The sequence below is a fragment of the Macaca mulatta genome, chromosome 20 (genome assembly GCF_049350105.2).
Source record: "Macaca mulatta isolate MMU2019108-1 chromosome 20, T2T-MMU8v2.0, whole genome shotgun sequence".
Classification (NCBI taxonomy): domain Eukaryota; kingdom Metazoa; phylum Chordata; class Mammalia; order Primates; family Cercopithecidae; genus Macaca; species Macaca mulatta.
This window is the reverse complement of record NC_133425.1, coordinates 1,929,623-1,957,237: the sequence shown is the minus strand read 5'-3', so window position 1 is coordinate 1,957,237 and position 27,615 is coordinate 1,929,623. Positions and strand designations below refer to the sequence as shown.

The 27,615-nt window shown below is 63.6% G+C and overlaps 5 protein-coding genes across 58 annotated transcripts; 2 read left to right on the top strand and 3 right to left on the bottom strand.

Moving 5' to 3' along the window:
- Window positions 1-290: 290 nt before the first annotated feature.
- CIAO3 (cytosolic iron-sulfur assembly component 3) lies at window positions 291-11,027 on the top strand. 4 transcript variants are annotated; one of them, XM_077984060.1, is made up of 12 exons: window positions 316-402; window positions 1,183-1,265; window positions 1,550-1,645; window positions 3,151-3,294; window positions 4,086-4,218; window positions 5,573-5,707; window positions 6,095-6,213; window positions 7,018-7,147; window positions 8,064-8,136; window positions 9,092-9,229; window positions 9,796-9,953; window positions 10,142-11,027. In XM_077984060.1, the coding sequence occupies exons 5-12, from the start codon at window positions 4,086-4,088 to the stop codon at window positions 10,378-10,380; spliced, it is 1,125 nt and encodes a 374-aa protein (XP_077840186.1). In that variant the 5' UTR covers window positions 316-402; window positions 1,183-1,265; window positions 1,550-1,645; window positions 3,151-3,294; the 3' UTR covers window positions 10,381-11,027.
- A 44-nt stretch (window positions 11,028-11,071) lies between these two features.
- HAGHL (hydroxyacylglutathione hydrolase like) lies at window positions 11,072-14,104 on the bottom strand. 7 transcript variants are annotated; one of them, XR_013411272.1, is made up of 9 exons: window positions 13,602-13,639; window positions 13,128-13,257; window positions 12,717-12,781; window positions 12,511-12,628; window positions 12,320-12,428; window positions 12,140-12,240; window positions 11,865-11,966; window positions 11,605-11,764; window positions 11,072-11,483 (listed from the first exon to the last, which is right to left on the bottom strand). XR_013411272.1 is itself a non-coding variant. In XM_077984979.1 (9 exons), exons 2-9 carry the CDS (start codon window positions 13,230-13,232, stop codon window positions 11,315-11,317), a joined length of 849 nt encoding a protein of 282 aa, XP_077841105.1. In that variant the 5' UTR covers window positions 13,233-13,257; window positions 13,966-14,104; the 3' UTR covers window positions 11,072-11,314. The 7 variants fall into 7 exon arrangements, 6 of the variants coding, with proteins under 6 accessions (XP_077841105.1, XP_077841103.1, XP_077841104.1 ...); XM_077984979.1 differs by lacking the exon at window positions 13,602-13,639 and adding an exon at window positions 13,966-14,104 and having other exon boundaries at window positions 11,685-11,764; XM_077984977.1 differs by having other exon boundaries at window positions 11,685-11,764; window positions 13,128-13,330; window positions 13,567-13,639.
- On the top strand, window positions 11,599-18,169 carry CCDC78 (coiled-coil domain containing 78). Of its 43 annotated transcripts, none has more exons than XM_077984952.1 (15): window positions 11,599-12,046; window positions 14,214-14,428; window positions 14,648-14,782; window positions 14,865-14,951; window positions 15,167-15,301; window positions 15,453-15,509; window positions 15,601-15,689; window positions 15,775-15,853; window positions 15,957-16,082; window positions 16,253-16,440; window positions 16,555-16,654; window positions 16,842-16,921; window positions 17,589-17,655; window positions 17,728-17,828; window positions 17,966-18,169. In XM_077984952.1, the coding sequence occupies exons 2-15, from the start codon at window positions 14,369-14,371 to the stop codon at window positions 18,075-18,077; spliced, it is 1,416 nt and encodes a 471-aa protein (XP_077841078.1). In that variant the 5' UTR covers window positions 11,599-12,046; window positions 14,214-14,368; the 3' UTR covers window positions 18,078-18,169. The 43 variants fall into 43 exon arrangements, with proteins under 43 accessions (XP_077841078.1, XP_077841084.1, XP_077841072.1 ...); XM_077984958.1 differs by having other exon boundaries at window positions 16,519-16,654; window positions 17,732-17,828; XM_077984946.1 differs by having other exon boundaries at window positions 16,519-16,654.
- Window positions 18,161-21,035, bottom strand: ANTKMT (adenine nucleotide translocase lysine methyltransferase). Of its 3 annotated transcripts, XM_028841389.2 has the most exons (5): window positions 19,274-21,035; window positions 19,013-19,117; window positions 18,774-18,914; window positions 18,581-18,631; window positions 18,161-18,443 (listed from the first exon to the last, which is right to left on the bottom strand). In XM_028841389.2, exons 1-5 carry the CDS (start codon window positions 19,433-19,435, stop codon window positions 18,243-18,245), a joined length of 660 nt encoding a protein of 219 aa, XP_028697222.1. In that variant the 5' UTR covers window positions 19,436-21,035; the 3' UTR covers window positions 18,161-18,242. The 3 variants fall into 3 exon arrangements, with proteins under 3 accessions (XP_028697222.1, XP_028697223.1, XP_077841109.1); XM_028841390.2 differs by lacking the exon at window positions 18,581-18,631; XM_077984983.1 differs by lacking the exon at window positions 19,013-19,117.
- Window positions 21,036-23,258: 2,223 nt separating this feature from the next.
- Window positions 23,259-25,599, bottom strand: METRN (meteorin, glial cell differentiation regulator). The gene is made up of 4 exons (XM_015125230.3): window positions 25,347-25,599; window positions 24,752-25,152; window positions 23,751-23,810; window positions 23,259-23,672 (listed from the first exon to the last, which is right to left on the bottom strand). Exons 1-4 carry the CDS (start codon window positions 25,571-25,573, stop codon window positions 23,356-23,358), a joined length of 1,005 nt encoding a protein of 334 aa, XP_014980716.2. The 5' UTR covers window positions 25,574-25,599; the 3' UTR covers window positions 23,259-23,355.
- Window positions 25,600-27,615: the final 2,016 nt, after the last annotated feature.

Below are 27,615 nucleotides of genomic sequence, written 5' to 3'. Positions count from 1 at the left end.
AACGGATAACGAAGTGGACGGAGCCAGGATCCCCTCCGCTTTCTTGTGAAGGCGGAGAGACTCCGGGGCCGGAGCTGCGGCGCTGACCCGGCCGCCCCCTGCAACCCAACCCGGGGCCGGGGACGCGCGGGAGGCGGAGGAAAGGGTCGGTCCCGGGTTCCCGCGGGGTGGGCGGGGAGCAGCAGCGCCCGGGTTCGTCAGCAGAGGGCGCCGGCCGCGGGGCGAGGTGCGCGGTGCGCATGCACCTTGGAGGCGCTTTCCGGCAGCGTGGCGGAACCAGCCCGTTCGTTTCACGCCGTTGGGCGACACCTCCGCGCGGCGCCAAGTGCGGCCGTCATGGCGTCGCCCTTCAGTGGAGCGCTGCAGCTGACGGACCTGGATGACTTCATCGGGCCGTCTCAGGTGGGCCGGCCTGGGCGGGCGGGGGAGAGGCTGCGCTCGGTGCCCTCTCGCGCGGAGGGAAATTGTTCTGTGCCCCACTTCTTCCCCTGAGGAATGAGATCCGAATCCCGGGAGCCCGGTGGGGGCCGTCGGGGTCTCTATCGACCCCGGCGCGGGGCCTCTGACACTGCGGCCCGCTTCTTACCAACAGGGAAACTGAGGCCAGGGAGGGCGGCGCCCCCCGGCCCGCTCCTGTGCCCCACAGTGTCCGAGCGGGCTGCGTGGGAGGGTCCAGCGGTCGCTGGCTGGCGCCCACCTGCCCAACCCAGGGGAGGCAGCGGAGGCGGCTCCCACCCGTCCCTAACTCTAACCCGACCCCTGGGTCGCAGCTGGAGCGCGGCGAGGCCCGGATCGGGGCCTCCTCCCCTGCACGGGCGCCCTGTCAGGCCTCAGGACCCCCAAGCCACAGCCTTTGTATCCGCATAAACAGGCGCGGTGGGGACCCCACCTCAGTTGAGGGCGGTGGGGGCGGCCCGCTAGACGCCCCGCAATGGCTCCTCAGTAGAGCTGTCCTTGACGTCGCCCAGGTGGACCGGACAGCTACCCTTGAACCCGGGAGGCTGCAGGCGCCCTTACCTGGGTGCGCCTGCCTGTCCATGTCCAACAGCTCCGCGGGGCCAGGGCTGAGCAGGGCGAGAGGCGGGCTGGGAGGCGGCTTTCCGGGCTGACAGGGTTCTCAAGGAGAAGGGAGAGAAATGAACTTGTTTCCCGGGCACTGGGCAGGAGGTGATCTCCAAACAGATCCAAGCACACGTCCTCTCGATGGGCAGTGTAACCCTCTGGCCTCTGTGGTAGTCACGCCCCCGTTCACCTGAAGGGTAAAGGTCAGCCTTGGTGGTGTCTCCGCGGGTGGGTAGTTTGCAGGCACCATTAGCACTGGCTTTCGTGCACACTGGGACCTTCAGTGCCGCAGGATGTTGGGAACCCGTTCCCTGAGGTGAGAGCAGGGGGACAGGAAGAAGACGGTGGGACCAGCCTCAGTCCCTGAGTGTATGGCTGCGGGCAGAGCCTTCATGCCATGTGGCTGGGCAGCCATTCTTGAGACCTGGCCTCCCAGGGAGCCTCTGCCCACTCCCAGGCCTTGACTTGGGGTCTCTTCCTGATCTAGGAATGCATCAAGCCTGTCAAAGTGGAAAAAAGACCGGGAAGTGGCGTGGCCAAGATTCGCATAGAAGATGACGGGAGCTACTTCCAAGTTAACCAAGTAAGGCACAGGAGGCTGCCCCACCATCTCTCCTGCCTGGCTGGTCCGAAACACTTTTTTATCTGCTTCCTCCCAGCTCGGAGCGGTGACGCTGAAACGCTCCACGTCTTACCAGCCCTTTTCCACTGGTCGAATTCACCTGCCATCTGGGAGGCTGGGGGTCAGGGTGCCTTGGGCAGGTGAATGAGCAGCACCAGGCCAAACAGCAAGCTTGGTCTGCTCAGCGGAAGGGCTCTTTGGCAGAGATGGTAGATCCTGTCTGCCTGTTCCCCCTAGTTCTAACCATGTAAGATTTTCTAGTTCAGACCCCTTATTCTTAAAGGATAGTACTTCCTCTCTAAGTGATAAAATCCTGATGAAACTGTTAAAATTCAGGCCAGGCGTGGTGGCTCACGCTTGTATTCCCAGCACTTTGGGAGGCCAGGGCAGGGGGTGGATCACCTGAGGTCAGGAGAATCGCTTGAACCTGGGACATAGGGACTGCAGTGAACTGAGACTGCTCCACTGCACTCCAGCCTGAGACAGAGACTCCATCTCAAAAAAATAAAGAAACTGTTAAAATTCACCTGACTGTCTGCCATTTGAACTCTAAAAAACGTCTGCCTGATCTCATGAACCACTGCACTGAGACGATTTGCAGCCCAGCACTGGGGGCCTGGCCCACAAACGAAGGGAACCCCTGGAAGGTGCTGGGGTGCTGGTGGGCCCGGCTGTCGGTTTGTGCCTTTAGGCAGAACCAACGTAGGAATACAGGGCGAGCTCAGATTGTGACTTTGCATGACACACAGGCCTAGCAGAGAGCGGGGCTGTGAGGGGTTCCCACCCAGTAGCCTTGCTCCTCTGGCTGCGTTCCGGGCCACTGCAGCACCCCTGACCCTGCTCAAACCATTCCTGCCTTTGCAGGAGGAGTTGGGGGAGCTCAAGCTTCGTGCATTTTGCATCTAAGAAAAGTGGCTAAGGGATGTCCCAGCGTCCCCACTGGAACACCTCGTTCCTGCATCTGTTTGGCCGAGACTGACGATCGTTTCTGCCCTGCCAATGGGGGGCCAGGCTCCCAGCCTTCCTCCCTCTGCTTTCCTCTTCCCATCCCTTTGTCCTTTCCTTCTTTGTCCTCAGCTCTCCTGCCTCCTCCTTTCAGAGCCCACCTTCAGCTTTTTCCTGCCCCACAGCCCCGTGAGTGTGCACCGGGGCCAGCACCTGTCCAGGACCCCATGGGTGGGCGGGGTGGCAGCTGCTTTGCTGAGAAACCAGTGGCAAGCCTTATTCCTGTGATTCTGATGCACTAACCAAGTCGTACCAAAAAGTAGACTTTGATGGCATTATGAAACTCTAGAACGTGTGTGTGCATTTTTGTAATACATGTCTAATTTTTAAAAATTAAGCAGCACAAGCCCAGCCAGCAGCCATGTTGGTTGTTGGTTATGAGCTGGACTCCACTATCCTCTGGCTCCATGTCCTCATGCAGAGGGGGCTCGCGGTGCGCACCGAGTTCTTCTCCCTTGTAGGATGGCGGGACCCGGAGGCTGGAGAAGGCCAAGGTCTCCCTAAACGACTGCCTGGCGTGCAGCGGCTGCATCACCTCTGCAGAGACCGTGCTTATCACCCAGCAGAGCCACGAAGAGCTGAAGAAGGTTCTAGATGCTAACAAAGTAAGTGGTGGGCGGCCAGAGGACTCTGCTTTAACCTGAAATCCACCCCAGCAGCCGAGGCATTTTGCCAAGGGCAGCTTGTGTGGTGCCGCCTGCAGGTGGCACCTGCCTTTCTGAGGCTTGGGATCTCGGTGATTTACCTGTCAGTTGGTGCCAGTGGTGAACGTGTCAGGCCCGGAACTTCAGGTTCTAAATATACATCAAAATGACACCCTTGCCGGGCGCAGTGGCTTGCGCCTGTAATCCCAGCACTTTGGGAGGCTGAGGCGGGTGGATCACCTGAGGTCAGGAGTTCAACACCACCCTGGCCAACATGGCAAAACCCCGTCTCTACTAAAAATACAAGAATTAGCCAGGTACGGTGGTGCACACCTGTAATCCCAGCTACTCGGGAGGCTGAGGCCGGAGAATCACTGACAGAAGTTGCAGTGAGCCAAGATCATGCCATTGCACTCCAGCCTGGGTGACAGAGCGAGACTCCATCAAAAAAAAAATGATATCCTTGGCCAGGCACAGTGGTTCACACCTGTAATCCCACCTACCCAGGAGGCTAAGGCAGGAGAATCCCTTGAACCTGGGAGGCAGAGGTTGCCGTGAGCTCTGATCACAGCACTGCACTCCAGCCTGGGCAATAGAGCAAGACTCTGTGTGGGGGAAAAAAAAAAAAAAGACACTCTTGATAGAGCTGGCATGCCCTCTCCACAGCCGACGGCATCTCACCGGGCAGCTCTGGGCACCAGGAATCAGCATAAGGCCGGCAGAGTAAGCAGCGTCTTCCCCTTGCTTTGCAGATGGCGGCGCCCAGTCAGCAGAGGCTGGTTGTAGTCTCAGTCTCGCCACAGTCTAGAGCATCGCTGGCTGCACGGTTTCAGCTGAATCCTACAGACACTGCCAGGAAATTAACCTCATTCTTTAAAAAAATAGGTAGGCTTTGAACCTGGGGTAACACTGCCACTCCACACCAAGGGGGCGTCTGAGTGAGCCCAGGCTCCTCGTGCCTCTGAGTCACTGACATGCCACCCAGCCCTGAACTTCAGTGCTACAGAAACTTTATTCCCTCTGTGACCTCAGCCTGAAGTTTTGATTTGACATTTGAGAGCAGTGCCTTCTCACAGAAATCGTCTGCATTCTGACTGTGCACTTTCTGTGAGTTGGGGCTGACCAACTCCTTGTACTTTTTAGCTGATGATATTAAGGCACTCTCTCCGGGGCTCCGCTGGGTTCAGCTAAGGCCAGCTTCGGCGGACTTCGGTTGTGTGCCTGGAGCTGGGCTTGGGTGTCTTGAGAGGCCCCAGCTAACCAGGCTCCTATGCCCGGTGGCTCACTGGGAATGAAGGGGCTGGACCTCATGGCTGCTGTGTGCCTTTCATGGGTAACCGCCACGTCCAGTCCCTTCGTTCCCAGTGAGGCAGGACTGTGTGCTTTGTACCCGGCAGACTGCCTGTCATCCAACTGTGTCCCGGGTCCCTCACATTGGAAACCTGTTGACACTGGCAGGTGCCCCGTGGCTCTTGTCTGACCCACACCCACGTCCAGTTGGTGTCTGAGCAGTGCTCTGGCACTGGGAGCCTGACCTGGTGTCTCAGGGGAAACCTGGCCTGGGGCAGCCCGTGGTTCTCCAGGTGGAAGGTGTGGGTTTCGTCCCCACGGGAATAGGAAGCAAGTTCAAAGATTTTTACTTACAGATCACGGGCAGGTGGGGCACAGTGAGTCCGAAGGCCGTCTTCCGACCATGGGTTACACGAGGCAGGAATGACAGGTCAGGCAGAGACAGAGGGACCCACGTGCTGGTGCCTCTGCTGGTGTCCAGGGCACGATCAGGCAGGTTTACCAAGCAGTTCTAATTGCTGGGCTTGGAGCCGGCGGGCCTGTCCCAGGAGTCCTGCCGTGTGTGAGGGGCGGCCACTGTGGCAGGTCTGCACACTCAGGGTCCGAGGGGCCAGTCCAGCAGGCCACGTCCAGCTGTGCCCTAGGGAGGGTCACCGGGAGCAGTGCACGTGGCAGTTCCCTGGACCAGCCTTGCTAAGGAGCTGGGAGGGTGGAGGACTGAGCTGCCGAGCGGCTGCCCTGCCTCTGGGGTGGGAAAGCAAGCCCTGCATTCGCAGGGGATGCCGAGGCAACGCGGCTTAAGGAGGTCCCCACGGTGGGGCCGGGGCTTTGGCACGGGAAGCGGGTGCCACACACGTCCCCCAGCAGCACCACGGTGGTCCACACACAGGCGTGTACTCGCGTGGGCGTCCCGCGCGGGGCTAGCCAGGCACCCACCTTCACCTTCCAGGGGTGCACTTTGTCTTTGACACCGCCTTCTCAAGGCACTTCAGCCTCCTGGAGAGCCAGAGAGAGTTTGTGCGGCGATTCCGAGGACAGGCCGACTGCAGACAGGCCCTGCCCCTGCTGGCCTCCGCCTGCCCAGGTGTGCTCATGGTGCGGGCGGTGTGAGAGTCAAGTTCGAGTTAAGTTAAAATGTGACATGATATGGACACGGATGACAAAGCGGGGGATAGGGGGTGGAGACGCAAGCCGGTTTCGCAGGACGGGTTAGAAATGTTGGCACAAATGGCCTTTTGTGGAGAAGGGGCTGCCCTCCCTTGGGAGCCACCCACAGTCACCTCAGGTCCCTAGGCGGTGTTGCGTGCACGCCGAGCTCCACGTGGTGGTGGGAAGAACAGGAACGAGCACTCTTTAATGTCATCATGATCTCCCATATGAGCGGACCCGCCTCCAGAATGTCGTGCTGCTGCCTGTGGGTGCGGGGGCCGCCGTGCGCCCCCGCCAGCCCCGTGTGCCCCTGTCGCCTCAGGCTGGATCTGCTATGCCGAGAAGACGCACGGCAGCTTCATCCTCCCCTACATCAGCACCGCCCGGTCCCCGCAGCAGGTCATGGGCTCCCTGGTCAAGGACTTCTTCGCCCAGCAGCAGGTAACGGCGTTGGGCCGCCCCAGGCTCAGGCTGGGGAGCGGCCAGACGTGATTATTCTGGCTGTTTGCCGCGAAGCCGCAGGAAACAGTCCTCGCCTTGGTGTGTGGCCTTCCCGAGCACACCTCCACCCTTGTTCCCTCCTAGTTCAGGCCACTCCTCTCCTGCTGGGCAGCACAGGGCCACGTTCCGATCCACAGCTGCTCACTGCTCACACAGAAACAGCCAGGCCTGGGGCTGAGGGAGCAGGAGGCCCTCGGGCAGCCCCGGCCACCAGATCCACAGGGTGCCCAGCACGACCCCCACCTGAGGCCCCGCGGGATTGAAGCCTGACGACACTCAGCCAGTGGGGGGCGGGACTGAAGCCTGACGACACTCAGCCATTGAGGGTGGCCCTGGTGGTGCCTGGGCCCGGAGTGCCCATGTCCCCTACAGCACCTCCCGCCCGAAAACACGGATTTTCACCTGGGGCTGGGGCTGGTTGGTTCCCCTGTGACATCCCTTTCCCCGGCTGGTGTGCAGCGAGAGGGCCTGAGCTGTGGGAAGGCCACTTCTCCTCCTCCTTTGGACTTGGCTGTTAGGGAGTGCAGGCACACTGGGAACGGGTCAGTGTCGTTTTCTGTCGCAGCCAGGGCCTGTCCTATCCAGGGGCACATCCGCAGAGCCAGCAGGAGGCTTCCTGGGAAAGGGAGTGAGGCTCACTGTCCCTCGGGGTCCGGCCTGGCTGCAGGATGGCTGAGTTCCAGGTCACGCCTCGGCCACCGTACTGCTGGGATTGGGGAGACGTGTGTTTGTTTTCCCTCGTAGCGCTTGACTCCTGACAAGATCTACCACGTCACGGTGATGCCCTGCTATGACAAAAAGCTGGAAGCCTCTAGACCCGACTTTTTCAACCAGGAACACCAGACACGGGATGTGGACTGTGTCCTCACAACAGGTGCGGTCATGCCGTGCGGCCCGGAGCCCTCGAGCCTCCTGGTCTGCTTCCTGAGCCCCAAGCACAGGTGGCGACTGCCCAGGATCCTGCTTGCGGGGGCTCTGGCTGGAGCCTGGGGGCTTGCACGCGTGCGCGTACCCTCATCTCTCCTGTTGGAGCCAGGTGGGCCCGTTTGCAGCTGGCCTGTCTCGGGGACCTGCGGCCAAGTGGCTCTCAGTAGTACCTCCTTGCTGGCTCTGAAATGAGTCTTTGGAGGTGGGCAGAGATTCTCAAGTGCAGCCCCTTCAGCTCCCATTAGTCACCCCTTTCCTGAGTCAAGCAGCCCCACAGTCTCCCCAATGTGAGGCAGAAAAGCAAACTGCGGCCGGATGCGGTGGCTCATGCCTGTAATCCCAGCACTTTGGGAGGCAGAGGCAAGTGGATCACGAGGTCAGGAGTTCAAGAGCAGCCTGGCCGAGATGGTGAAACCCCGTATCTACTAAAAATACGAAAATTAGCTGGGAGTAGTGGTAGCGCACGTGTAATCCCAGCTACTCGGGAGGCTGAGGCAGGAGAATCACTTGATTCCCAGAGGACAGAGCTTGCAGTGAGCTGAGATCGCACCATTGCACTCCAGCCTGGGTGACAGAGTGAGACTCCGTCTCAAAAAAAAAAAAAAGAAAGAAAAGCAGACTGCCCAAGAGGCTGGACAGATGGACACTGGGTGAGCAAAGTGTCCATCTCGGCAGGACCAGGTGGCCTCCAGAGGGGCTTCAGGAGTGACCAGGCCCGGCCTCCCTACCACGGGCTGGGGTGGACATTTGGGGCCTTCTGGGGCCAAAGTAGAGACTGCTAGGGACGCAGGCGGCTAGGATGTTCTCTGACTTTGTTGCTGAGATCTCAGCTAAAGAGTGTCTGTGCTGTGGTTTCCTTGCAGGAGAAGTTTTCAGGTTGCTGGAGGAAGAGGACGTCTCCCTCCCCGACCTGGAACCAGCCCCTCTGGACAGCCTGTACGTATGTCTGCCACCAAGAACTGTTATTTTAGCTTCTAACGCCGCCTCTGGGGATAGCATCCCCCTGCTCTGGGCTTGCCTCCCCACAGCCCATCTTGGCGACCTGTATTTACTCTATGAATCTGTACTTTCACCCCATATATTTACTACACCTCCACTCTATAAGCCCTCTATCAACTATTTCCACAGATCCACTGCACAGCTGCCCCAGCATTCACCTTTTAAGTTAAAGACTGAGAGAAATAATCTCTCTCTACAGTGAAATGCCTCAACTAGCCACATCCACTTGACCTCCTATTATTATATCCACGGTCTTTACATTCTTCCTCATCATTCAACTAAAATTATTAAGCACAAATTACCATCTATTTACCCCACCAAAAATAATTAATATACAAAATCACAACAACCCTTGAGAATTAAAATGAACAAAAATCTGTTCACCCCATTCATTGCCCCACCTCAGAAGTGGCTGAGTGGCTGGGCGCAGCGGCTCATGCCTGTCACCCCGGCACTTTGAGAGGCCGAGGTGGGCAGATCACCTGAGGTCAGGAGTTTGAGACAAGCCCGGCCAACATGGTGAAACCCTGTCTCTACTAAAAATACAAAATTTAGCCAGGGGCGGTGGTGGGCACCTGTAATCCCAGCTAGTTGGGAGGTTGAGGCATGAGAATTTCTTGAACCCAGAAGGGGGAGGTTGCAGTGAGACGAGATCGTGCCACTGCACTCCAGCCTGGGCAACAAAAGTGAAACTCCATCTCAAAAAAAAAAAAAAAAAAAAAGAAGTGGCAGGGCCCCTGTGATGGCCGGGGACACTGGAGCTGTTCCTCTGTGCCTGTGACTTGTCTCCCACTTGGAAACGCAAACGCTCATGTGTGAGGGACACAGGCCCTGCTCCGGCGGTTGGCAGGCAGCAGCCCCAGCGGTACTGAGGCCGCTCCTTCCTTGCCAGGTGCAGCGGTGCCTCTGCAGAGGAGCCCACCAGCCATCGGGGAGGGGGCTCGGGGGGCTACCTGGAGCACGTGTTCCGGCACGCGGCCCGAGAGCTCTTTGGAATCCATGTGGCTGAGGTTACCTACAAACCCCTGAGGTCAGTGGGATGGGCCAGATCTCTGGGCAGAGCGACCACACAGCCCCCAGCCTTCCTTGGGCTGCTGCCTCACCCGGGGTCCTCCCCCAGAGATGGCCTGGGTGGAGGACGGCCTGCAGGGTTTGGAGGGGACCCTGGGCCCAGGCAGGGCCCTCCTGGTGGGCTCAGGGTGTGACTTCACTTAAGCCCTCCAGGCCTCAGTCGGCCCATCGTGGGGGATGGTGACCCTGAGCCCGAGAGGCCAGCGTGGTCAAGGGTGGTGGGTGTCTGGCGCAGGGCATGCAATCACATCCCAGGCGGGAGGGCCAGGGCCTCACAGCCATCCCTGGGGAGGGAGGCCTGTTTTACAGACAGGGAGCCCAAAGCTGGAGGTGAGGTCCCCTCTGGACTCGTGGCAGTGAGCTTTCCGCCCTCTCTCCGTTCCTGTCCGTCCCCCTGCCCAAGAGAGAGGGAGAGAGCCCTGGGAGCTGCCCGGTCATCCCCTGAAGCCCAGCAGGCCTCCCCTCCCAGGCGGGCAGGAGCCTGGTGGGTGTGCCACGTAGACAAACCCCACCTGTGCCCCCCAGGAACAAGGACTTCCAGGAGGTGACCCTGGAGAAGGAGGGCCAGGTGCTGCTGCACTTCGCGATGGCGTACGGCTTCCGCAACATCCAGAACCTGGTGCAGAGGCTCAAACGCGGGCGCTGCCCCTACCACTACGTGGAGGTCATGGCCTGCCCCTCAGGTAGCTCCCGTGAGGGACAGGACACGAGGGCCCCTTCTGGGACCAGAGCTGTGGGCCACCACCTACCAGGCTGGGAGTGGGAGGAAGTGGGGCACAGAGGGGCCCGGTCACCTCCCTGCTCCCAGGTGGTCAGGAGGCTCCGCTGGGGCACAGGCTGTGACCCATGTGTCCCGTCTGCTCTCCCACAGGCTGCCTGAATGGTGGGGGCCAGCTCCAGGCCCCAGACAGGCCCAGCAGGGAGCTCCTCCAGCACGTGGAGAGACTGTACGGCATGGTCCGGGCTGAGATGCCCGAGGATGCGCCTGGGGTTCAAGAGCTGTACACACACTGGCTGCAGGGCACGGACTCGGAGTGTGCAGGCCGCCTGCTGCATACGCAGTACCACGCCGTGGAGAAGGCCAACACTGGCCTGGGCATCCGGTGGTAGGGGCTGCAGGACCAGGACTCCCAGGAGGCCATGCGTGTGCATGACAGCGGAACCACATGCCCCAAGACCCCAGGGCTCCCCCAAAAACTGTGAGTGAGCTGCAGGGTGTGCTGGGACCCAAGCAGGAGCTAGGACTGGCCAGGACCCGCAGCTGCCCCGTCACCTCCAGTTGGGTGCCTCTGGGTTCCCCGCTGGCTCTGCCCAGGTGGGGTGGCCCAGGCAGCAGAAGGTCCCTGAGGTCCCACAGCCTGTTTCGTTGGCCCTGGGCTGAGGGCCACAGGTGCTGCCCTTGCTGTTGCTAGTCGGGCACCCAAGTGCTTGAGGGGCTTCAGCCTGTCTTGGGGTTGCCTGAGGAAGAGCAAGACGGGTTCCCACCCCTGACTTCTGGAGGCTTCCCCTGAAGCTCTGTGCAGAAGGTGGGAGACAGAGCTGGACCTGCAGGGGTGGTCCCATCACAACCCTGTGTGTGGACCCTGGCAAGAGGGGGTGCTGGGCCCCTGGAAAGCAGGGGTTACTGTTACGAGGCTGTGGTCCAAAGCAAGCCAAGTACGAAGCGGCAGCCATCACTAGCTGTGTCATCCCCCAGCCAGGTCCCCGCCATGCCTGTCTCCCAGCGTCTGTCTAATAAAGGCACCCCCCTCAACATGCCTATGAAACGGCTCCTCTCCTGGCACATCTGCCAACACAGAACGGCCTTTCGAAGCTTTATTTGTAGTTCAGAAGCCCCATGCGCCCCGCTTCCCAGAAACTCAGGTCTCAGTGGTCCTGTGTGTCCACCCAGGAAGCACAAGCCTGCCGAGGCGCACACTCCGAGGCTGCGCAAACGGCTGGCCAGGGCCTCAAAGAATGTTCCAGAGGTGGCCCTCGCGCGGGTCCAGCTGGCTGAGGTCACGAGGAGGGACGCAGGCCCCAGCCCTGTGAGGGTCTGGATGGGTCACTCCTGTGGGGCTGCACTCAGGAGCCCCCACTGCAGCGCAAGGAGGGCCCGCGCCTGTGGCTGCCGCGGCTCGCCTGCCTGTTCGAAGCGCGCCCGCTCCTTGTAGAGCGCCTCCAGGACGTCAGCGGGGACCGCCTTGCCCGTGAACTTGCGCACCGGCTCCTCTCTGCAGGAAGGAGTGCAGTGAGACGCAGGGCCCACTGCCCACGCAGGAGGATGGTGCCGAGTGGCGGGGGCGGGCGGGAAGGCACTTAATAAGCAGCCTCCCCCAAGCCAAAGATGCTCACTCAGCCCAACACGCGGTCCCCAGATGCCTTCCTAAGGGTCCACGTGACGGTGGAGGCCCCGGGACGACAGCCATACTCACGCCACCCGCAGGAAGGGGTTGTAGAGGCGCTCCTCGCCCAGAGTCGACGGCACTGTGGGCACGTCATCCTCATCCCTCTTCTGGAGTGACCACAGGCCCTGGTCACCATTGGGCCTTCTCTGAAAGCCCCCCAAAGCCTGTGCCCCCCACCCTCTTGCCGAGGCCGGAAAGGGGCCGTGCCTTAGCCCAGGACAGCTTGGCTCTCACGTGGTCGTTGCACGGCTCTACTTTCTGCGCAAACTCCAGGTTGCTAAGCGTGTGCTCGTGGCCGCAGAACACCTTCTGGAGGAAGAACGCTCGGTGAGCGCGCGGGGAAAGTGCTCGCGCCGCTGGCGTGGCCTCCCCTCGCCGGCTGCCCTCAGGTGGGCATTCACTCTGCACCCCTGGCACAGTGCAAGTGCGGAGCGTGGGGCCTGCGCCCACGGGAGAGGAGGGGAGGGCCCAGGCCCGCTCACCGTCTCGGGGGGCAGGGTGCCCAGCTCGGCCAGGCTCTGGTACATCTGCTGGGCGCTGCCCTCCAGGCACGAGCCGCAGCCGGCCACCGACAGCGCGTCCCCTGGCGGGGGAGGGCGGGTCAGAGCAGATGGGGCGGGGCCGGCGGGAGGCGGGGTGGGCACGCTCTGCGCTGCGGGTACCCGAGAACAAGGCGGGTGGGTCCGGGCAATCGTCCTCCCACAGGAAGTAGCTCATGTGGCCGGAGGTGTGGCCGGGCGTCAGGAGGCAGCGCACGTGGATGGCCCCGAACTGCAGCGGAGGAGCGCGCAGACCTGTGAGGGCGGGCGGAACCGGGGCGCCCTCCCCGCCCCTCCAGGGGGCGCGCGCTCACCCGCAGCTCCTCGCCGTGCGCCAGCCTGCGCGTCAGCGAGAAGATGCGCTCGTCCGCGCCCAGCACCGCCAGCCCGGGACGCAGCCGCGCCAGCTCCGGGTTTCCCCGCGCGTGGTCCCTGCGGGCGGGCGGGCGGGGTCCGGGTTAGGTCGGGGTGGGACAGGGCGGCGGCGTCCTCCCGCCTCCCCCGCCCCGCCGGCGCTCACCAGTGATGGTGGGTGGTCAGCACGGCAGTCAGAGACACCTCCTCCCGGCCCACGATTTCCAGCAGCTGAAAGGGACGGGAGTGACGATAACACAGACGGTCCCAGTGGGCCACCCCCTCCATATCGGGGCGCCAGGTCCTGCCCCAGGCTGGCCATTGCCCGGGGCAGCGCCAGGGAACGGGGACCCAGCGGGCGGTGACTGCGCCCAGCCCGTGCGGAGACCACCAGGCAGCAGCGAAAGGGCGGAGGCCAGAGGCGCCCTAACTTCAGGGAGCCCCGAAATAATCGAGGAACCCCAGCCGCCAATGACGCCCAGAGAGCACTGCACGTGGGGGCTCGCTCCTGCCAGGGGGGTAGGGGAGGCTCTCGAGGGTCACGGCGGGGTCCCTGCTGCCCGCGGCCTGCCCTCACCCTCTTGGGCACGGCCACGTCCACGGCCACCGCCTCGCGCGTGATCTCCTCGATGACCAGGTACATGTAGTTGTCCTCGAGCACGGGGATGACCTTGACCTTCATGGTCACGAAGCTCGGCCACCCGTGCCTGCTCCAAAACAAGCCCCCCAGCCCACGGTGCCCCTTCAGGGCGGGGCCCGCTCTCCACACTCTAGGAAGGTCTGTGCGAAGCGGGCTCGGTCAACACGCTGGGGGCCAAATGAGGAGCCCGGCTCCCTAGGAACTCCCCGGCACTCGCGTGGAATTCCACGCACCGGGCTCCAGTAGGAGCGGAACCCGGCCGGTCCCCAACCCGCCCCGGCTCCGCCCCCAGGCCGAGCCGCAGTCCCCGAAGGCCACGCCTTCCTGCCAGGCCCCGCCCCTCGGCCCCCCGCCCTGCCGCCGCAAGACCCCTGACCCCGGGCAGCCGCGTTCCCCCGCCGCCCGCCTCACCCGCACTGCTGCGCTGACGGCCCGAAGGACAGACAGACGGAGGCGGGGCCTCGGCTGCCGGTCACGGGGTCTGGACGGAGCGCGGCGCCGGGCTCGGGAGCAGCCAACCGCCCCCCTCCGCGGACGCGCCCCGCCCCCGCCGGGCCCGGATCCTGCGCGCGGTGAGACCACAAGGCCCGCCGCCGGGGGTGCGCGTGCCCGGTGGGGCGCCGCGCGCGCGCTCCGACCCCGCCGCGCCCGGCGCTGGCACCTCCTCCAGAAAGCCCTCCGGAACGCCCCGGCTGAGCCAGTCGTTTCCGAGTTCTCTGGCCCCTGATTGGGACCTGCGCGCCCCGCTTCTCAGGCCGGAGGTGCAGAGACATACCTCCCCGTCCGGGGCTCAGCCAGCACTGCTAGGTACACAGAAGGTGTCCAGCGAGTGTAGCTCAGGGCATCCTGCGGGCGGGCTGCTGCTCCATTCTGCGTGCTTGTCCGCAGCGTCAAGGCTGGGTGCTTTCACGCACCTGGTTCCATCTGCACAGGGAATGTGCAGGGGGCGCTGGGCCGCATTCCCCAGATGGGGAAACGGAGGCACGGAGAAGAAGAGCTGTCCTTCCTCCTCCACAACCACAGGTCTGGCCTGCCACTGTGGGCGGGGCCCTGGGAGTCACTTGGAACCAACAGAGGCCTTGGCAACGCACGCAGCAGTGCTTGTGGCAGCAGCCGCCATAGGGAGGCCAAGCGTGGAGGCGGCACCGGGCTCGGAGCTGGCCAGGGTCCCCTTGCCTATGGAGCACGCAGCCACCACAGGCCCCAGGCCTGGACCTCCCCCTCGGCGGGTGGACAACGTGAGTCCTCTGGGACGCACCACTCCTGCCACGGGGCTGGAGTCTGCCCTTTCCCCCAGGGGCCAGGAAGGTGCAGGTGCCTGCACCCTGGGTCTAATCTCAGCCAAGGGAGGAACTTTTGCTGCTCAGCCAGGCAGGGAGAGGGGGTCAGTAACTGCATGGGAGTGGGGCCACCGCTCCAGGGACCCACCTGGGGAATGGGTGGCGGTGCCTCCCCAGGTTGTGCTACGAGCCAAGGACTGGCTGCCAGGAGCTCCTGGGGGCACCACAGCGTGGGGCACCACGGCGTGGGCCACCAGCCTGGAAGCAGAGGTCCCACCAGATCTGGTGCTCAGTGAGGAGCAGCAGCTGCAGGTGGGTGTGGGGCCCCAGGGTGCTATGAGGGAGGGTGCCAGCAGGGCTCCACAGATGCCACCTCTCACCTGGCCACCCACAGATCTCCAAGGAGCTGGTCGACATTCAGATCACAACCCACCGCCTACAGGAGCAGCATGAGGCTGAAATCTTTCAGCTGAAGAGTGAGGTGAGCAGCCGTGTGAGCCAGCCTCAGTGCATGGGGGACAGACGGGTGCAGGCCCAGGACACGTGCCCTGCACGGGTGTGCACACGCACATGGCATCTGTGGGTCTTGGCCTGCCCTGTGAGTGCTGCGTGTCCCTGAGCGTGCACCAGGTGAATGTTCACCTCCCCCAGGTGGCCCGCAGGCAGGTGTACCCGCTCATGCCAGTTGTCCTACAGATCCTTCGACTGGAGAGCCGGGTGCTGGAGCTGGAGCTGCATGGAGATCACACCAGCCAGGGCTGTGCGGTCCCAGTGGAGGCTGACCCCATGCACCGCTGGGCACCAGCCCAAGAGCTAAGACACAAAGCCCAGGTGCCTGGACACTCTGATGACTGCAGACTCCAGGTCACATGAGCACACAGAGGGCCTGGCTGGGAGAGGCCAGAGGGAAGCCTCAGCAGGGGCCTCACTGAGACTGGGGCTCACCCACCCCTTAGCCCTCCCTGCCCTCCGTTCCATTCAGGTGCAGCCTAAGAACGCCACGAACCCCGAGAATGAGCAGCAGAGGCTGGGGAATGGCGTGAGTGTGTAGCCACCTAGCTCAGGGGAGAGGGCAGCACCTGGGACTCCAAACCTAGGGTCTCGTCCAGCCAGCCCTATATACCCCACAGCTGCTGGGAGGCCAGGAGCAACTGCAGAAACAAGTGAAGTGGGCGCTGGAGCGTCAGGAGGCCCGGCAGCAGGCACTGGAGACTCGTGTGTGAGTGGCTGTCTCACCTGGGGCCCCATCCCGGAGCAGAGAGAACCCCTCACCGTGGGCCTGAGCCTCACCTCTGTGTCCTCAGGGAAGCCCTGGGCCGGCAGCTGCAGGGAGCCCGAGAGGAGGCCAGAGCAGCTGGACAGCAACTGGCCACACAGGCTGTGGTGAGGCCCTGCCCTGCCTGCTTGGAGACCTGGAGGGTGGGGCCCCAAAAACTCAGCCGGGGTCCACTCCAAGGGCACAGGATGAGGGCTGCCTCCACCCCAGGTGCTGTGCAGCTGCCGAGGCCAGCTCCGACAGGCAGAGGCCGAGAACGCCCGGCTGCAGCTGCAGCTCAAGACGCTGAAGGATGAGTACGTCCTGCGGCTGCAGCACTGCGCTCGGGAGGCGGCGGTGAGCCCTGCAGGAGCACCCTGAGGCCTGGGGAGCCCAAGCCTGGCCTGGGTGTGTTGGATAGCTTCAGGGAGACCCCGGGGCACCCACACTACTCAGCCTGCTGGGGTGGGGGGATGGTTGGAGAGATGGGGGGTGGGCCCCACGCGGACACAGCCCGCCACCTCCAGGAGCACGCAGACAGTGCAGGCCAGGCGCCAGCCACCACGGCCCTCCGGACATTCCTGGAGGCCACTCTGGAGGACATCCGGGCAGCGCACCGAAGCCGTGAGCAGCAGCTGGCCCGGGCTGCCCGCACCTACCACAAGCGGCTGGTGGATCTGAGCCGCAGGCATGAGGAGCTGTTGGCTGCCTACAGGTGGGCCCCGCTGGGGTGGGAGGCATCAGGCATCTGTGGGTCTTTAAGCCTGTGTCTCAAAGGCTTGGTGTGCAGCAGGAGTGGCCCAAGACAGACACTGGTCTACGCTGACAGGGCACCTGGGAACCCCCAAGCTATTTTTGGCGCAGCCAGCTTGGACCTGGAACCATTGCCCGTGCCCCTGGTCACTGACTTCAGCCATCGGGAGGACCAGGTGAGGCTAGAGACCCCTAGAAGCTCCAGGCCCAGGTGTCCCCCACCCACCCGCTGACCCACACTGGCCTTGGCCCCAGAACTTGCCCCAGGCCTCATCCTGGGCTCAAAAGAGAGCTCAGCCCCAGGCTTCTGAGGGGCCTGCCTTGTTCAGCCAACTGAGCTGTCCCCACCACAAACCTGTACAGCACGGCGGGCCTGAGGCACTGCTCTCATCCCCACAGAAGGGACCCGGTGGAGCCTCCCAGGGGGGAACATCAGAGCCACAGTGAGTGCCCTCATGGGTGTGAGGGAGACTTGTGGGGGATGGGCAGAGAGTGCAACACCTGCACCCTGGGGCTCCCAGTGGCTCCACCAAGCCCCTGCCAGGCAAAGTCTGGTCACGGCAACACACTCAGTGGCACGTCCCCACACTGGGGTCCCTCCGTGGGGCCCGGGGACACTGATAATCACAGGAGAGGGAAGAGGAGCTGCTGCAGGTGGAGCTGGCCTTAAACACAGAGGATCAGAGAGAGCACACCTGAGGGAGGTTTCCGCTGAGACCTGGAGGACACGGGGGGTGGGAGCAGGGTGCCTGGTGACCTGGCCAGCCCTTGCCACTGGGCCTCCATGTTCGCAGCTGTACAATGGGCAGGGCTCCCCAAGGACCATCTCCCAGGGTTTAGGGCACACCCGTGTGGGGGTGGCATCCCTGTTGACGCTGGGGTCACTGTCTGGGCCAGCCTTGTGGTTTAGCCCTCCCTGAGCAGCCAGCAGACCCCTTGGGCCCAGGCTGCCCCCACACACGGATGGCTCCAAGGCCTAGGCTGGGCCACAGGAGCATGGGGGGCCAACGCCTCCCTCACTCACTCCCAGGTGTCCCCTCCCGGCTCTGGGAACCTGACTCAGCACCATCACAGGTCTGAAACCACTCCTCCTTTCCTCTCCCCTCACAGGGGCCTGGACGCTGCGTCCTGGGCCCAGATCCACCAGAAGCTCCGGGACTTCTCCCGCAGCACCCAGGTAGGAGGCAAGGGCTGGCCCAGGCCCCTCCTCACGCCGTGCCCCAGCTCATGGTTTATACCCCCATGGCAGGCAGAGCTGGAACGGGAGCGGGCACAGCTGCTGGTCCGGGCCACGGTGGCTGAAGAGCAACTTTCTGAGCTACAGGAGTACGTGGACCAGCACCTGGGCAGGTGGGCTCTCGAGAGGGAGCACGGTGTGACCCCAGGGCCCTGGTCTGGCCGGAATGGAGGATGACGGCTGCCTCAGGCACTAGAGGCAGACCCATCCACAGATGGGCAGATCACTTAAGCATGGTCCCTCTGAGCAGGTACAAGCAAGAAATCCTGAGGCTGAGGAAGCTGGCAGGTTCAGGGAACCCCTGGAAAGTGGGGGCTGTGCCTCCAGCCAAGCTCCAGCATCCAAGGACCGGCAGCCACTAGCCCGTCTCCCAGGACCAGAGCAGAGCCCATCACAGCCAGCATGGAGCCCTCCCACCCCGTCTCCCACGAAACATGAGTCGGGATACAACCCACAGAGTCTTTATCGTATTTGAACACTCAGCTGGCCTGAGAAACAAGGGCCCCCAGGACGGAGGCAGAACTAGGTCAGGGGGCAGCCTGGATGGGTATCCGTGAGGAGACGGCCTCCCCAGCCTGCCCACCCCCAGGAACATCGTAGGCCCAGACTCGGTCCAGGCCCTCGCCAGCCACGGCCACAGGCTGCCAGGTGGGGAGCGGGAAGCGCCCAGACACCACGCGGGCCCCGGCAGGCAGCTCTGCTCTCAGCTTGTCCTCCAGCAGTGGGAGCTGAGGGAGAGAGCAGCAGAGTTGGGGGGGCGGGGCCCCCAAGCCTTGCACCCACCCGGCGGGCCCAGGCCTCAGAGCAGCAAACACCCTGGGGTGTGGCTGGAACTTCCCAGCAGGGCTGGCAACCCCAGACCTACCACGCTAGGGGCCAGGAACACAGACACGTTGCGGCAGTCCCTCAGGCTCACCTGCCGGAAGAGGAGTTGCCCCAGCGGGGAACAGGCCTGGTGGGCACGGGGTAACGGCAGCTTCCGAGTCCCGGCCCCCAGCCCTGGCAGGTGTCAGCCGCACCCTGGGCTGTCAGCGGGTGGCCAGGGCTCCCCAGGTTACCTTCCAGAGATCCTTGCGGCGATAGCAGACGCTGCCGGCACAGCCGGCCCTCCAGGCGTGCAGCCGCGCCAGCGCCACCAGCCACGGGTTCAGCTCGTAGCCCACGGCTGGGCGGAGGCCGCACCTGTGGGCCGCCAGCACCTGTGGGCACCGAGAGTGTGGGAACCAGGATGGGGACAGGGGCGCCCGCCGGCAGGTAGGGGGTGTGGGGCAGCGAAGACCCAGACACGGGCACTTACGATCCTGCCGTCGCCAGAGCCCAAATCCACCGTTTTTCCGGGGCGGCCTCGCAGCAGCGACAACACGTGCTCCACCTGCCGCGCGCTCGCGCCAACGTAGGGCACCTGGACCGGGAGGCGGCGGGAGTCCACTGGCCGCTCCCGGCCCGAACCACTCGACGTGGGGCGGAGCTCACCCCGGCCCCGCCCAGACCTTGAGACCCTGAGCGGCAGCCGCGCTCCCCTACCCGGCCCCGCCCCCGACCTGGTCCCGCCCCGCACCTGCAGCCGCAGCGGCACGCGCCGGAAGCCGGGCTGGAGCAGCAGCGCCCACACCGCGTAGGCCGCCAAGCCCGAGCCGGCCGCAGCCTGCAGCAGCTCCAGCGCGCCCAGCCGCCGCTCGCGTAGCTCCGTCAGCGCTTCGGCCGGGTCGTCCTGCTCCATGGCTGCGGGACGCGCGGCTCAGGGTCGTCCGCCCAAGGTCGTTCCCGGCTCGGGTCCGCGGCCTTCGCACCCTGGCCCGGAGCTGGCGGTTTGCCCTTCCCCTTCTGCCGGGAGCCGCCGCGCAACACCGGAAGTGGCCGGCAGAGCCGGCGCGGTCGGTCCGGCGCGCGGTGCGCTCCGCCCGGCCCGGCTGCCCTCCCGCGGGTTCCGGCGAGCGGCAGCCTCGCGGGCTCTGCCCCGCCCTGTTCCGCTCCAAGCCTGCCAGGGTCGGCTTCCTTGGTCCGCTCTGCGGACCGCTGTCTGCGGCCTGTGCTGGCTGCTGGCGACCCGCGGAAGGGGACAGGCAGGCCCTGCCCTGGGGGAGCGCACGTCCCGGCGGGAGTCGGGATACACCCGGCGATCTCACGGGCTAGAGGCCCAGGGAAACGTGGCTGCGCGTCTTTGGCGTGGAAGGAAGGGAAGCCTGCCTTGGCCCCAGAAGCAAACGGGGGCTCGCGTGGGGCAGCTGGAGCCCAGGGAGCCGGTGGGAAAACCGCTCCCCGGGATGAGACATCGTCCAGGCGGCAGCACACCCATGACTGCCTCGGGGAGACTGGTGGGGGGCGCTCAACTGACTCGGACACCCAGCGCCAGCCAGACCCCTGGAGGACGTCCTTCCAGTTTCCTCCTGCAGCCTGAGCGATGAACCCCAGTGGGCGGGAAAGGGATGGGGGGCTGGGGTCTGAGGGAGAAGGGCATGGAGGAGGGGCTGACACGGAGGAGAGCTTGAGCAAGCCCAAGAAAACAGATGCTGGCTCTCAGGCGAGTGTGGTGGGAGGAAAGCCGGATGTCACAGGTGGGGGGCCTCTGTCGCCTGCCCAGCTGCAGGGGAGGCAGACAGCCCCGGGAGTTGGGAGATCACCTTCCTTCTCCAGAAAACAACACACAAAAAGACCGAGTTCCTGGAGGTGACCTTGTGAAGCCGGGGGTGGGAGGTGCAAATGGAAGAGCTGAGCTCTGGGTCAGGCAGCTGGGCCACGACCTCCACACCCAGGGTAGGGCTGGACAGCCACGGATGTCGGCGATTGCCTGTGCGCGCCCTGGCCTGGCTCTTCCTTAAGTATCCGTGGCTGGGGTCGGGAGCCCTTGCAGGGAGAGAGGCTGCTTCCAGACAAGGGTATTCCCCAGACCACAGCCCCCAAATGCAGAGTGTCTCACAGGCCTGCCCACATGTTGGCACCAGCCCTACCCACATGTTGGCACCAGCCCTACCCAGCGCAGTGTGTACTGTCCCCTGGGGGCCTGGAACAGCCCTCCCAGGAAAGGAAGGGTGTACACTGAGCTCTAGGGGGAGCTGACAGCCCATTCCTGTCCTGCTGCCTGCATTGTTTCCTGCACCTAGAGCAGTTACCTAGGAAGCACTGGGGAAAAGCTTATTGGATGAATGTACCTAACTGGCTCTAGTGTGCACTCTCCACTCATCTTTTTTTCTTTTTCTTTTTTTTTTTTTTTTTTTTGAGACTGAGTCTCACTCTGTCGCCCAGGTTGGAGTGCAGTGGCGCAATCTTGTCTCACTGCAACTTCTGCCTCCCAGGTTCAAGTGATTCCTCTGCCTCAGCCATCTGAGTAGCTGGGATTACAGGTGCATGCCACCACGCCCGGCCAATTTTTTGTGTTTTATAAGAGACTGGGTTTCACCATGTTGGCCAGGATAGTCTCCATCTCCTGACCTCATGGTCCGCCCGCCTCGGCCTCCCAAAGTGCTGGGATTGCAGGCGTGAGCCCCACACCCGGCCTTCCCACTCCTCTCACGTCCACACCAGGCACTCTGCTTCTTGGTCTTTGGGCAACCCCCAGCCACCTGTGCCTGTGTGAATTGGCACTTGCCTGGAGGTGTCTGTGATCCACAGGCCCCAGGCTCCTGTAGCTCCTGCCCATGTGCTCACCCACACCATCTCCCTATCTCCCATGCCACTTTGGCCACCCTTCCCCAGGGCAGGCATGAAGCCCCTGGCCTAATGCTCCAAGACCCACTGGGGCACCATGGTGCTCCTGTGGCCCTGCGTCTGCCTGTGTCTCATGAGAAGATGGCTGGTTGCAAAGCCAGGGATTTCTCTGGGAGGGTCTGTAGGTGCAGGGCTCAGGCACTTCCTGGGATAGGTGGGTAGAGGCCAGGGTGTGGCCAGGGCCCACCCCGGCTATTTGTGAACAGGTGGACTTGGGTGTGGCCGAAAAGGGGAGGTTGGTAGAAAGCTGGCCAGAGAAGCAGGGCAGGTGCCAAAGGTGAGGGGGTTGCTCGGCCCATGGGAAAGCCTCCCCAAGACAGGAGTGGAGGAGGCGGTGCGGGAGGGCACACGGGCTACCTCCTCCTCTACTCTTTGTGGATGTTTGGGCTGGGGGCAGGTGGATGTAAGGCTGTGGGTCCCAGGAAGTGCTCAGGGTTGGAGATGGAAAAGTGGAGGTTGTTCAGGGGTTATTGGAGGCTGGCTGCCCCAGAGGAGCGGTCCTGTGTCTGAGCCCTCAGCATGCCAGTTGGGACTCTGGGGAGAGGAGAGAAGCAGCAAGGAACCTGAGGAGGGGCAGAAGGTGAGAGGACCCCCCGCAGTGCATGACGCCTGTCCTTGTCAGCCCTGTGGCAGGCAGGCGATCTGTGTGAAGGGGTAACTTGCACGTGCAACTTTCAGACAGCCTGCCCCATGGAAGTCCCAGGACGGCGCTGGAGGTGACCCCCCAGGTGTCCACAGAGAGCATGGCACTTACCAGGCATCTATATCCGCCCACCTGGAGAAAGGACCGTGTTTGTGGGCTCTGCACAGCTGTGTCCCTCACACAGTCTCAGTTTCCCCCTTGAAAGCTGGGGGCTGCGTCTGCCTGGGCAGGGCCTCTGGCCTCCACCCCCACCCCTGGCCCAGGCGAGAACGGAAAGCCATTTCTGGGCCTCAGCCCAGGGGTCCCCTGGCCCTTCAGCTGTGACTGTCTCTTTCCCAGGATCCGAGGGGTTGGGGTGAGAGGAGGCAGCTCGCACAGGGCCAGGGGGCCTGGAACACCCCCACCCAGGGGCTTTTAGCCTCGGGACCTTGGGCTGTGGCTGTCCCAAACCTCACTGGCCCTTTATGTGGCTGAAAGGCTGAGGAGGAAGGCGGAGACAGTGACAATGGGGCCAGTGGCGGGAAACGGTCCTTAGAGAACCCATTGTGCACCCTGCCTGCCGGAAACAGGCAACAAGCAGGACCCTGCAGAGGGGACCCCACACCCTACGGGCTCCTCGCCGCGTCTGGATGCTCAGCACGTCGAAGGGGCCTGCGGACAGAGGGGCCCATTCTTCCCCAAGGGCGGGACGGGGCCAAGGATGACTCTGCGGGCTCACAGCGGCCACGGGGGAAGTCGGCACCCTGCCAGACGGCAGCCCCTTCCCTCACAGGCCTGGCTCAGAGCCGGAGCACTGTGTGCCCGCCTGCCCCCACCATACCCGAGGGACCCTATGCTCCTCTGCCCCTTTCTTCTCCTGCTGAGCCCCAGAAGCACCTGGCATGGGAGGCAAGTGGGAGCCAGCCAGGGTAGCGGGCTAGGGCACAGGCAAGGACGGGGCTGGTGGGTGCAGCAGAGCAGAAGCTTGCATGAGTGCAGGTCCCCATGTGCCCCCACCCAGCGGCAGCCCCTCCCCAGAATGTGGGTGTAGCTCCTCCTCACATTTGCTCTCCCTCTCAGTTGCCAAATGGTCTTGAACAAGATACCATTCCCCTGAGTGTCATTCTCCCGCCAGAGGCAGGAATTGGAGCCGTCCTCACAGCTGCAAGGCAGGCCCAACGCTGGGCTGGACACAGCAGACCAGGTCCATAGCAGCTTGTGTGAACAAAGTTCTTATTGATAGTCCCCATCACCTCCAAAGCAGTGGGGCCCCCCACCCTCCCTCCTACCAGCCCCTCCCAGCATCTGGCCCCTCAGTGCAGCGCCACCTCACAGGGGTGGAGGTGGGCAGTGCGGGCAGCCTCGTAGACACGGCGGAACTCCTGGAATCGTGGGGCACAGCCCAGCCAGGCCTCCCCGAAGCGGCTCCAGCCCATGAAGAGGAAGGTGCCTGGGCCTGGGCGGACGCCACAGCGCAGTGGGGTACGAATGGAGGTCAGCCCCTCCTCCCCGGATCCCCGCCTCCCGAACAGCGGCAGTGTCTGGCGGAGGACACGGGCAGCCATCACGGTGATGACAGACTCCTGCAGGTCCACGTCATGGGCAACCGCATGGATGATCCCGTGAATTACTGCGGGGAGGCATGTGGCTGGGGTGGGCATTCAGGGGAAGGCAGGCTCCAAGCTCCCCCCATGGTGGGGACACTCACCGAAGTCGCTGGTGCATGCGGCCAGGAGCAGCTCAGCATCGCTGCAGGGCCTGCAGGCACCTGGCATGCAGAGGGGGTGGTGAGGACAGACCCTGCCCTCTCCCAGCAGCACCTCAGGCCCCGTCCCTTGTTTGCACAGGCGGCAGGAGGCAGTGGGCAAATGAGCAGAGCCCGCGCTCAGGGCCTGATGGCACCTGGGGGTCCCAGGGAGCCACACAGCAAGTGTGCATGCCCTGGGCGACACCTGTACTCAGGAAACACACCTGCAGGCATCTCCAAGGCAGGAATGGGCACAGACATGGGCCTGGGGGCCGTGCCTAGCAATCAGCTGTCCTGGGCTGCCCTTCTGCACCCCCGTCTGAAGACGCACCCTAGCATCTGGGACCCCTCTACTTTCCCGAATCTGGGGCCTGAAGAGCAGCAGCCCAGCTAGGGTGATAGGAGGTGGGGGCAGAGGAAGGGTGGTCTGGGGTCCCTGGCCCAGGGCCAGGGGGCAGAATAGTGAGAGCCCATCCCTTTCAGGGTCAGGTGCCAAGCTCCAGGAGAGCCAAGAGCTGGGCCTGGTGCCCTGAAGGGAGGCGGGTGGCGTCTCCATGGTGACCGGGCTGCACACTGGACTTTTGTTGGTTGGGCTGGGGGAGGGGAGAGAGGTCACTGCTGGGCCAGGGAGCCCCGGACAGCTTTGGCCCGAGGCTTTGATTCTGCCCCCACCATCCCCTCCCCTAACCCTTCAGGGACCAGAGCCCCAGGGTTGCCCTGCTCGGTCTCCCCTTTCTTCCACTCTGCTCCTGCCAGTTCCTTCCCGAGATGAATCGGGGAGGGAGGGCGGGAAGGCCATCCTTCCCGGGCAGTCCCTGGCTGTGTGGCCTTTGACAAGTCCATTCAACCCTTGGAGCTCACTTTTTCCCTCTACAGTGGGGCCGACAAGGCACATTCCCGCCAAGCCCAGGCAGGGTGACACTTCGGAACTCCCACCCCGTCTCACCCAGACCGCCACTCACCGTCTGCGCCGAGACCGTGGGCCTGCGGGGGCAGCTCGGGGCGCCCGTCCTCGCGCAGCTCAAAGCGGAAGGCGGCCACGCGGCGGCTGATGTCCCGGTGTGGCGTGGCCTGCAGGAAGAGGGCCCGGCGCTCGCGGGGACCCCAGCGCACGCAGCGGCCCCCTGCCGGGCCCGGGCCTTCGGCCAGCAGCAGCTCCAGGGCGCCCCCTGCGCGCTCCGCGAAGACCTGGGCGCCCGCGAAGGGTCGCACCGGCCGCAGACAGGCGATGCTGGGCCGCGCGCTGGGGTCGGGGCCGCCCAGGGTCAGGCGCAGCGCCCCAGCCGGGTACAGCCACTCAACCGCGCCCTCCGCACAGGCCAGGGCCAGCTGCCCCACGCTGCCGGGCTCCTGGGTGAGGCCGCTGGGGACAGGACGGGACGGGGCGCTGAGGCGGGGGTGAGTCCCGGCCCGGCGCAGCCCCCGCAGCCTCCCGGGGCCGCCTCGCGGAGGGGGAAACTGGACAAGCGCTCTGCGCGCTCCGAGGGGCGCCTGGGGGGTCTGGGCCGCAGCGCACCCCGTCCCAAGTGCGGGGACAGCCCCCCGCCCGGGCCGTACCTGCCCCTCCAGCTGCAGCGCTCCTCGGAGTAGCCGGCGCGGGCGGCCGGGGCGAGGAGGCCGCAGCACAGCGCGCAGAGCAGCGCCGGGGCCGGGAACCCCATGGCGCGGCGGGCGGCGTCCGGGTAGTTGGGGCTCCCACTACCGCTGCCCCGGCGGGGCGCGGGTCCGGGCGGCGGCGGGAGCAGCCCGGCGCGCCGGCCGCCCGGCCCCGGCGAAGCCCCCATGCCTGCGGCCGCTCCGCCCGCCGCGCAGCCGGGGCGCCCTGGCCGCCTTGGAGAGGGTCGGGAAGGGGGCGGGGCCTGCGGCGCCCCGGCCAATCGCGGCGCGGCCCGGAACTTTCCGCCAATAGCGAGGGAGAGGCGGAGCGGGGGCGGGGCCGGAGCCCCGGCGCCGCGGGAGGACGGTCCCACGGTCCCAGCACCTCGGGGATTGTGGGGGTCCTCGGCGCGGGAGGGAGGCTCCTTGCCCAGCCCATGCTGTGCGTCGCCCCTTCGCCGCGCCTTCACCCTGGCCTCGCCCCCTGCGCCGTCCAGATCGGTGTCCTGGAGCCCTAGATGGAGCCAGGGTTTTGATGTCCACTGAAACCTCAGGGGCAGGGATGGTGGCCCACCTGGTGGCTCCGCCTTGCCTCCTGATCGGGCGGCCGGGCCTGGTTCTTCCTAACACTGGGACCTGAGCCTGTTGGCCACATCCCTCCCAACCCGGCCCGGTCCTGCTGACCCCTCCCAGAGGCAGGTGGTGCCCCAGAGGAGAGGGGTCATGACTCCAGAGCTGGGGAGGGCCTGGCCTCGGGGCTGCGCTTTGGAGCTGGGCCAGGCCTCGGGTTTTGGTAAGGCTGTCTGCAGGAGGGGGTCTTGCTGTGAAGCGCGCAGCCCACAGGGTTAGGCGCCTTTCCTCAGACCTAGCAGCACCCCATGGTTGCCGGAGGACTGACCCCGGGCCAGACGGGGCTCCTGGAGGGGCGTGAATGGAGCAGCCATGGGCACCCCTGCAGGCGCCTACTGGGCTCGGCCAGCCGCTTTCTCTGGGCGAGGTGCAGGTCAGAAGTTGCCATCATAATCCCCAAAAGGTGAAGGCCACCCAAATGCCTGTCAGCAGCTGAGTGGACAAGCAAGTGCAGTGGGTCTATTTTTTTATTTTTTGTGTTTTTTTTTTTTTTTTGAGATAGAGTTTTGGTCTTTGCCGAGGCTGGAGTGCAATGGCGCAATCTTGGCTCACTGCAAACTCCCCTCCTGGGTTCCAGCGATTCTCCTACCTCAGCCTCCCGAGTAGCTGGGATTACAGGTATGTGCCACCACGTCTGGCTAATTTTGTATTTTTATTAGAGAGGAGGTGTCTCCATGTTGGTCAGGCTGGTCTTGAACTCCCGAACTCAGGTGATCCGCCCGCCTTGGCTTCCCAAAGTATTGGGATTACAGGGGTGAGCCACCGCGCCCCCTGGCGGTGGGTTCATTATTAAGCCATAAAAAGGAATGAAATTCTGGCCCTTTGACACCCGCTACAGCCTGGATGAGCCTGGAGGCTTATATGCTGAGCAAAATAAGCCAGAGACAAAAGGACAAACCCTGTTGGATTCCACTTCTGTGAGTCACCTTACAGTAGCCACGGTCACGAGGACAGAAAGTGGAGCAGGGGCTGGGGAGGGGAATGAGGGGTTGGGGCTGAGTGGGGACAGAACTCTGGAGCCTGATTACACAGCGACGTAAATGTACTCCACAGTACCGAACTACACACTTTAAAATGGGTAAAATGGTAGATGTTATGATGTATATCTTACGATTAAAAACAAAAATTGGCAAGGCACAGCGGCTCACACCTGTAATCTCAGCACTTTGGGAGGCCAAGGCAGGCGGATCACAAGGTCAGGAGATCAAGACCAGCCTGGCCAACATGGTGAAACCCCATCTCTACTAAAAATACAAAAGTTAGCTGAGGGTGGTGGTGCAAGCCTGTAGTCCCAGCTACTCATGAGGCTGAGGTAGGAGAATCGCTTGAACCTGGGAGGTGGAGGTTGCAGTGAGCTGAGATCACGCCACTGCACTCAGCCTGGGTGACAAAGCGAGAATCCGTCTCCAAAAAAATAATTAATTACATAAAAATTAAGGCTGGGTGTGGCAGCTCATGCCTGTAATCTCAGCACTTTGGGAGGCTGAGGCAGGACGATCGCTTGAGGTCAGGAGTTCAAGACCAGCCTGGCCCACATGGTGAAAACTCAACTCCACTAAAAATACAAAAATTAGCTGGGTGCAGCAGCTCATGCCTGTAG

What these genes read in the sequence shown, in the direction of transcription:
- CIAO3 (XM_077984058.1), top strand. Translation starts at nt 337, where the DNA reads ATGGCGTCGCCCTTCAGTGGAGCGCTGCAGCTGACGGACCTGGATGAC. An exon ending in GCTACTTCCAAGTTAACCAA is followed by an intron (nt 1,646 to 3,150) that starts GTAAGGCACAGG and finishes TCTCCCTTGTAG; the next exon opens with GATGGCGGGACCCGGAGGCT. An exon ending in AGGTTCTAGATGCTAACAAA is followed by an intron (nt 3,295 to 4,085) that starts GTAAGTGGTGGG and finishes CTTGCTTTGCAG; the next exon opens with ATGGCGGCGCCCAGTCAGCA.
- HAGHL (XM_077984979.1), bottom strand. Translation starts at nt 13,232, where the DNA reads ATGAAGGTCAAGGTCATCCCCGTGCTCGAGGACAACTACATGTACCTG. An exon ending in ACGTGGCCGTGCCCAAGAGG is followed by an intron (nt 12,782 to 13,127) that starts GTGAGGGCAGGC and finishes CGTCCCTTTCAG; the next exon opens with CTGCTGGAAATCGTGGGCCG. An exon ending in CCAAGCTGTCCTGGGCTAAG is followed by an intron (nt 11,765 to 11,864) that starts GCACGGCCCCTT and finishes TGGTCACTCCAG; the next exon opens with AAGAGGGATGAGGATGACGT.
- CCDC78 (XM_077984934.1), top strand. Translation starts at nt 14,126, where the DNA reads ATGTGCAGGGGGCGCTGGGCCGCATTCCCCAGATGGGGAAACGGAGGC. An exon ending in GTGAGGAGCAGCAGCTGCAG is followed by an intron (nt 14,783 to 14,864) that starts GTGGGTGTGGGG and finishes GGCCACCCACAG; the next exon opens with ATCTCCAAGGAGCTGGTCGA. An exon ending in AGCAGAGGCTGGGGAATGGC is followed by an intron (nt 15,510 to 15,579) that starts GTGAGTGTGTAG and finishes GGTCTCGTCCAG; the next exon opens with CCAGCCCTATATACCCCACA.
- ANTKMT (XM_028841389.2), bottom strand. Translation starts at nt 19,435, where the DNA reads ATGGAGCAGGACGACCCGGCCGAAGCGCTGACGGAGCTACGCGAGCGG. An exon ending in GCTCTGGCGACGGCAGGATC is followed by an intron (nt 18,915 to 19,012) that starts GTAAGTGCCCGT and finishes CGGTGCCCACAG; the next exon opens with GTGCTGGCGGCCCACAGGTG. An exon ending in GCCGCAAGGATCTCTGGAAG is followed by an intron (nt 18,632 to 18,773) that starts GTAACCTGGGGA and finishes CTCTTCCGGCAG; the next exon opens with GTGAGCCTGAGGGACTGCCG.
- METRN (XM_015125230.3), bottom strand. Translation starts at nt 25,573, where the DNA reads ATGGGGGCTTCGCCGGGGCCGGGCGGCCGGCGCGCCGGGCTGCTCCCG. An exon ending in CGCTGCAGCTGGAGGGGCAG is followed by an intron (nt 25,153 to 25,346) that starts GTACGGCCCGGG and finishes TCCTGTCCCCAG; the next exon opens with CGGCCTCACCCAGGAGCCCG. An exon ending in CCACGGTCTCGGCGCAGACG is followed by an intron (nt 23,811 to 24,751) that starts GTGAGTGGCGGT and finishes TCTGCATGCCAG; the next exon opens with GTGCCTGCAGGCCCTGCAGC.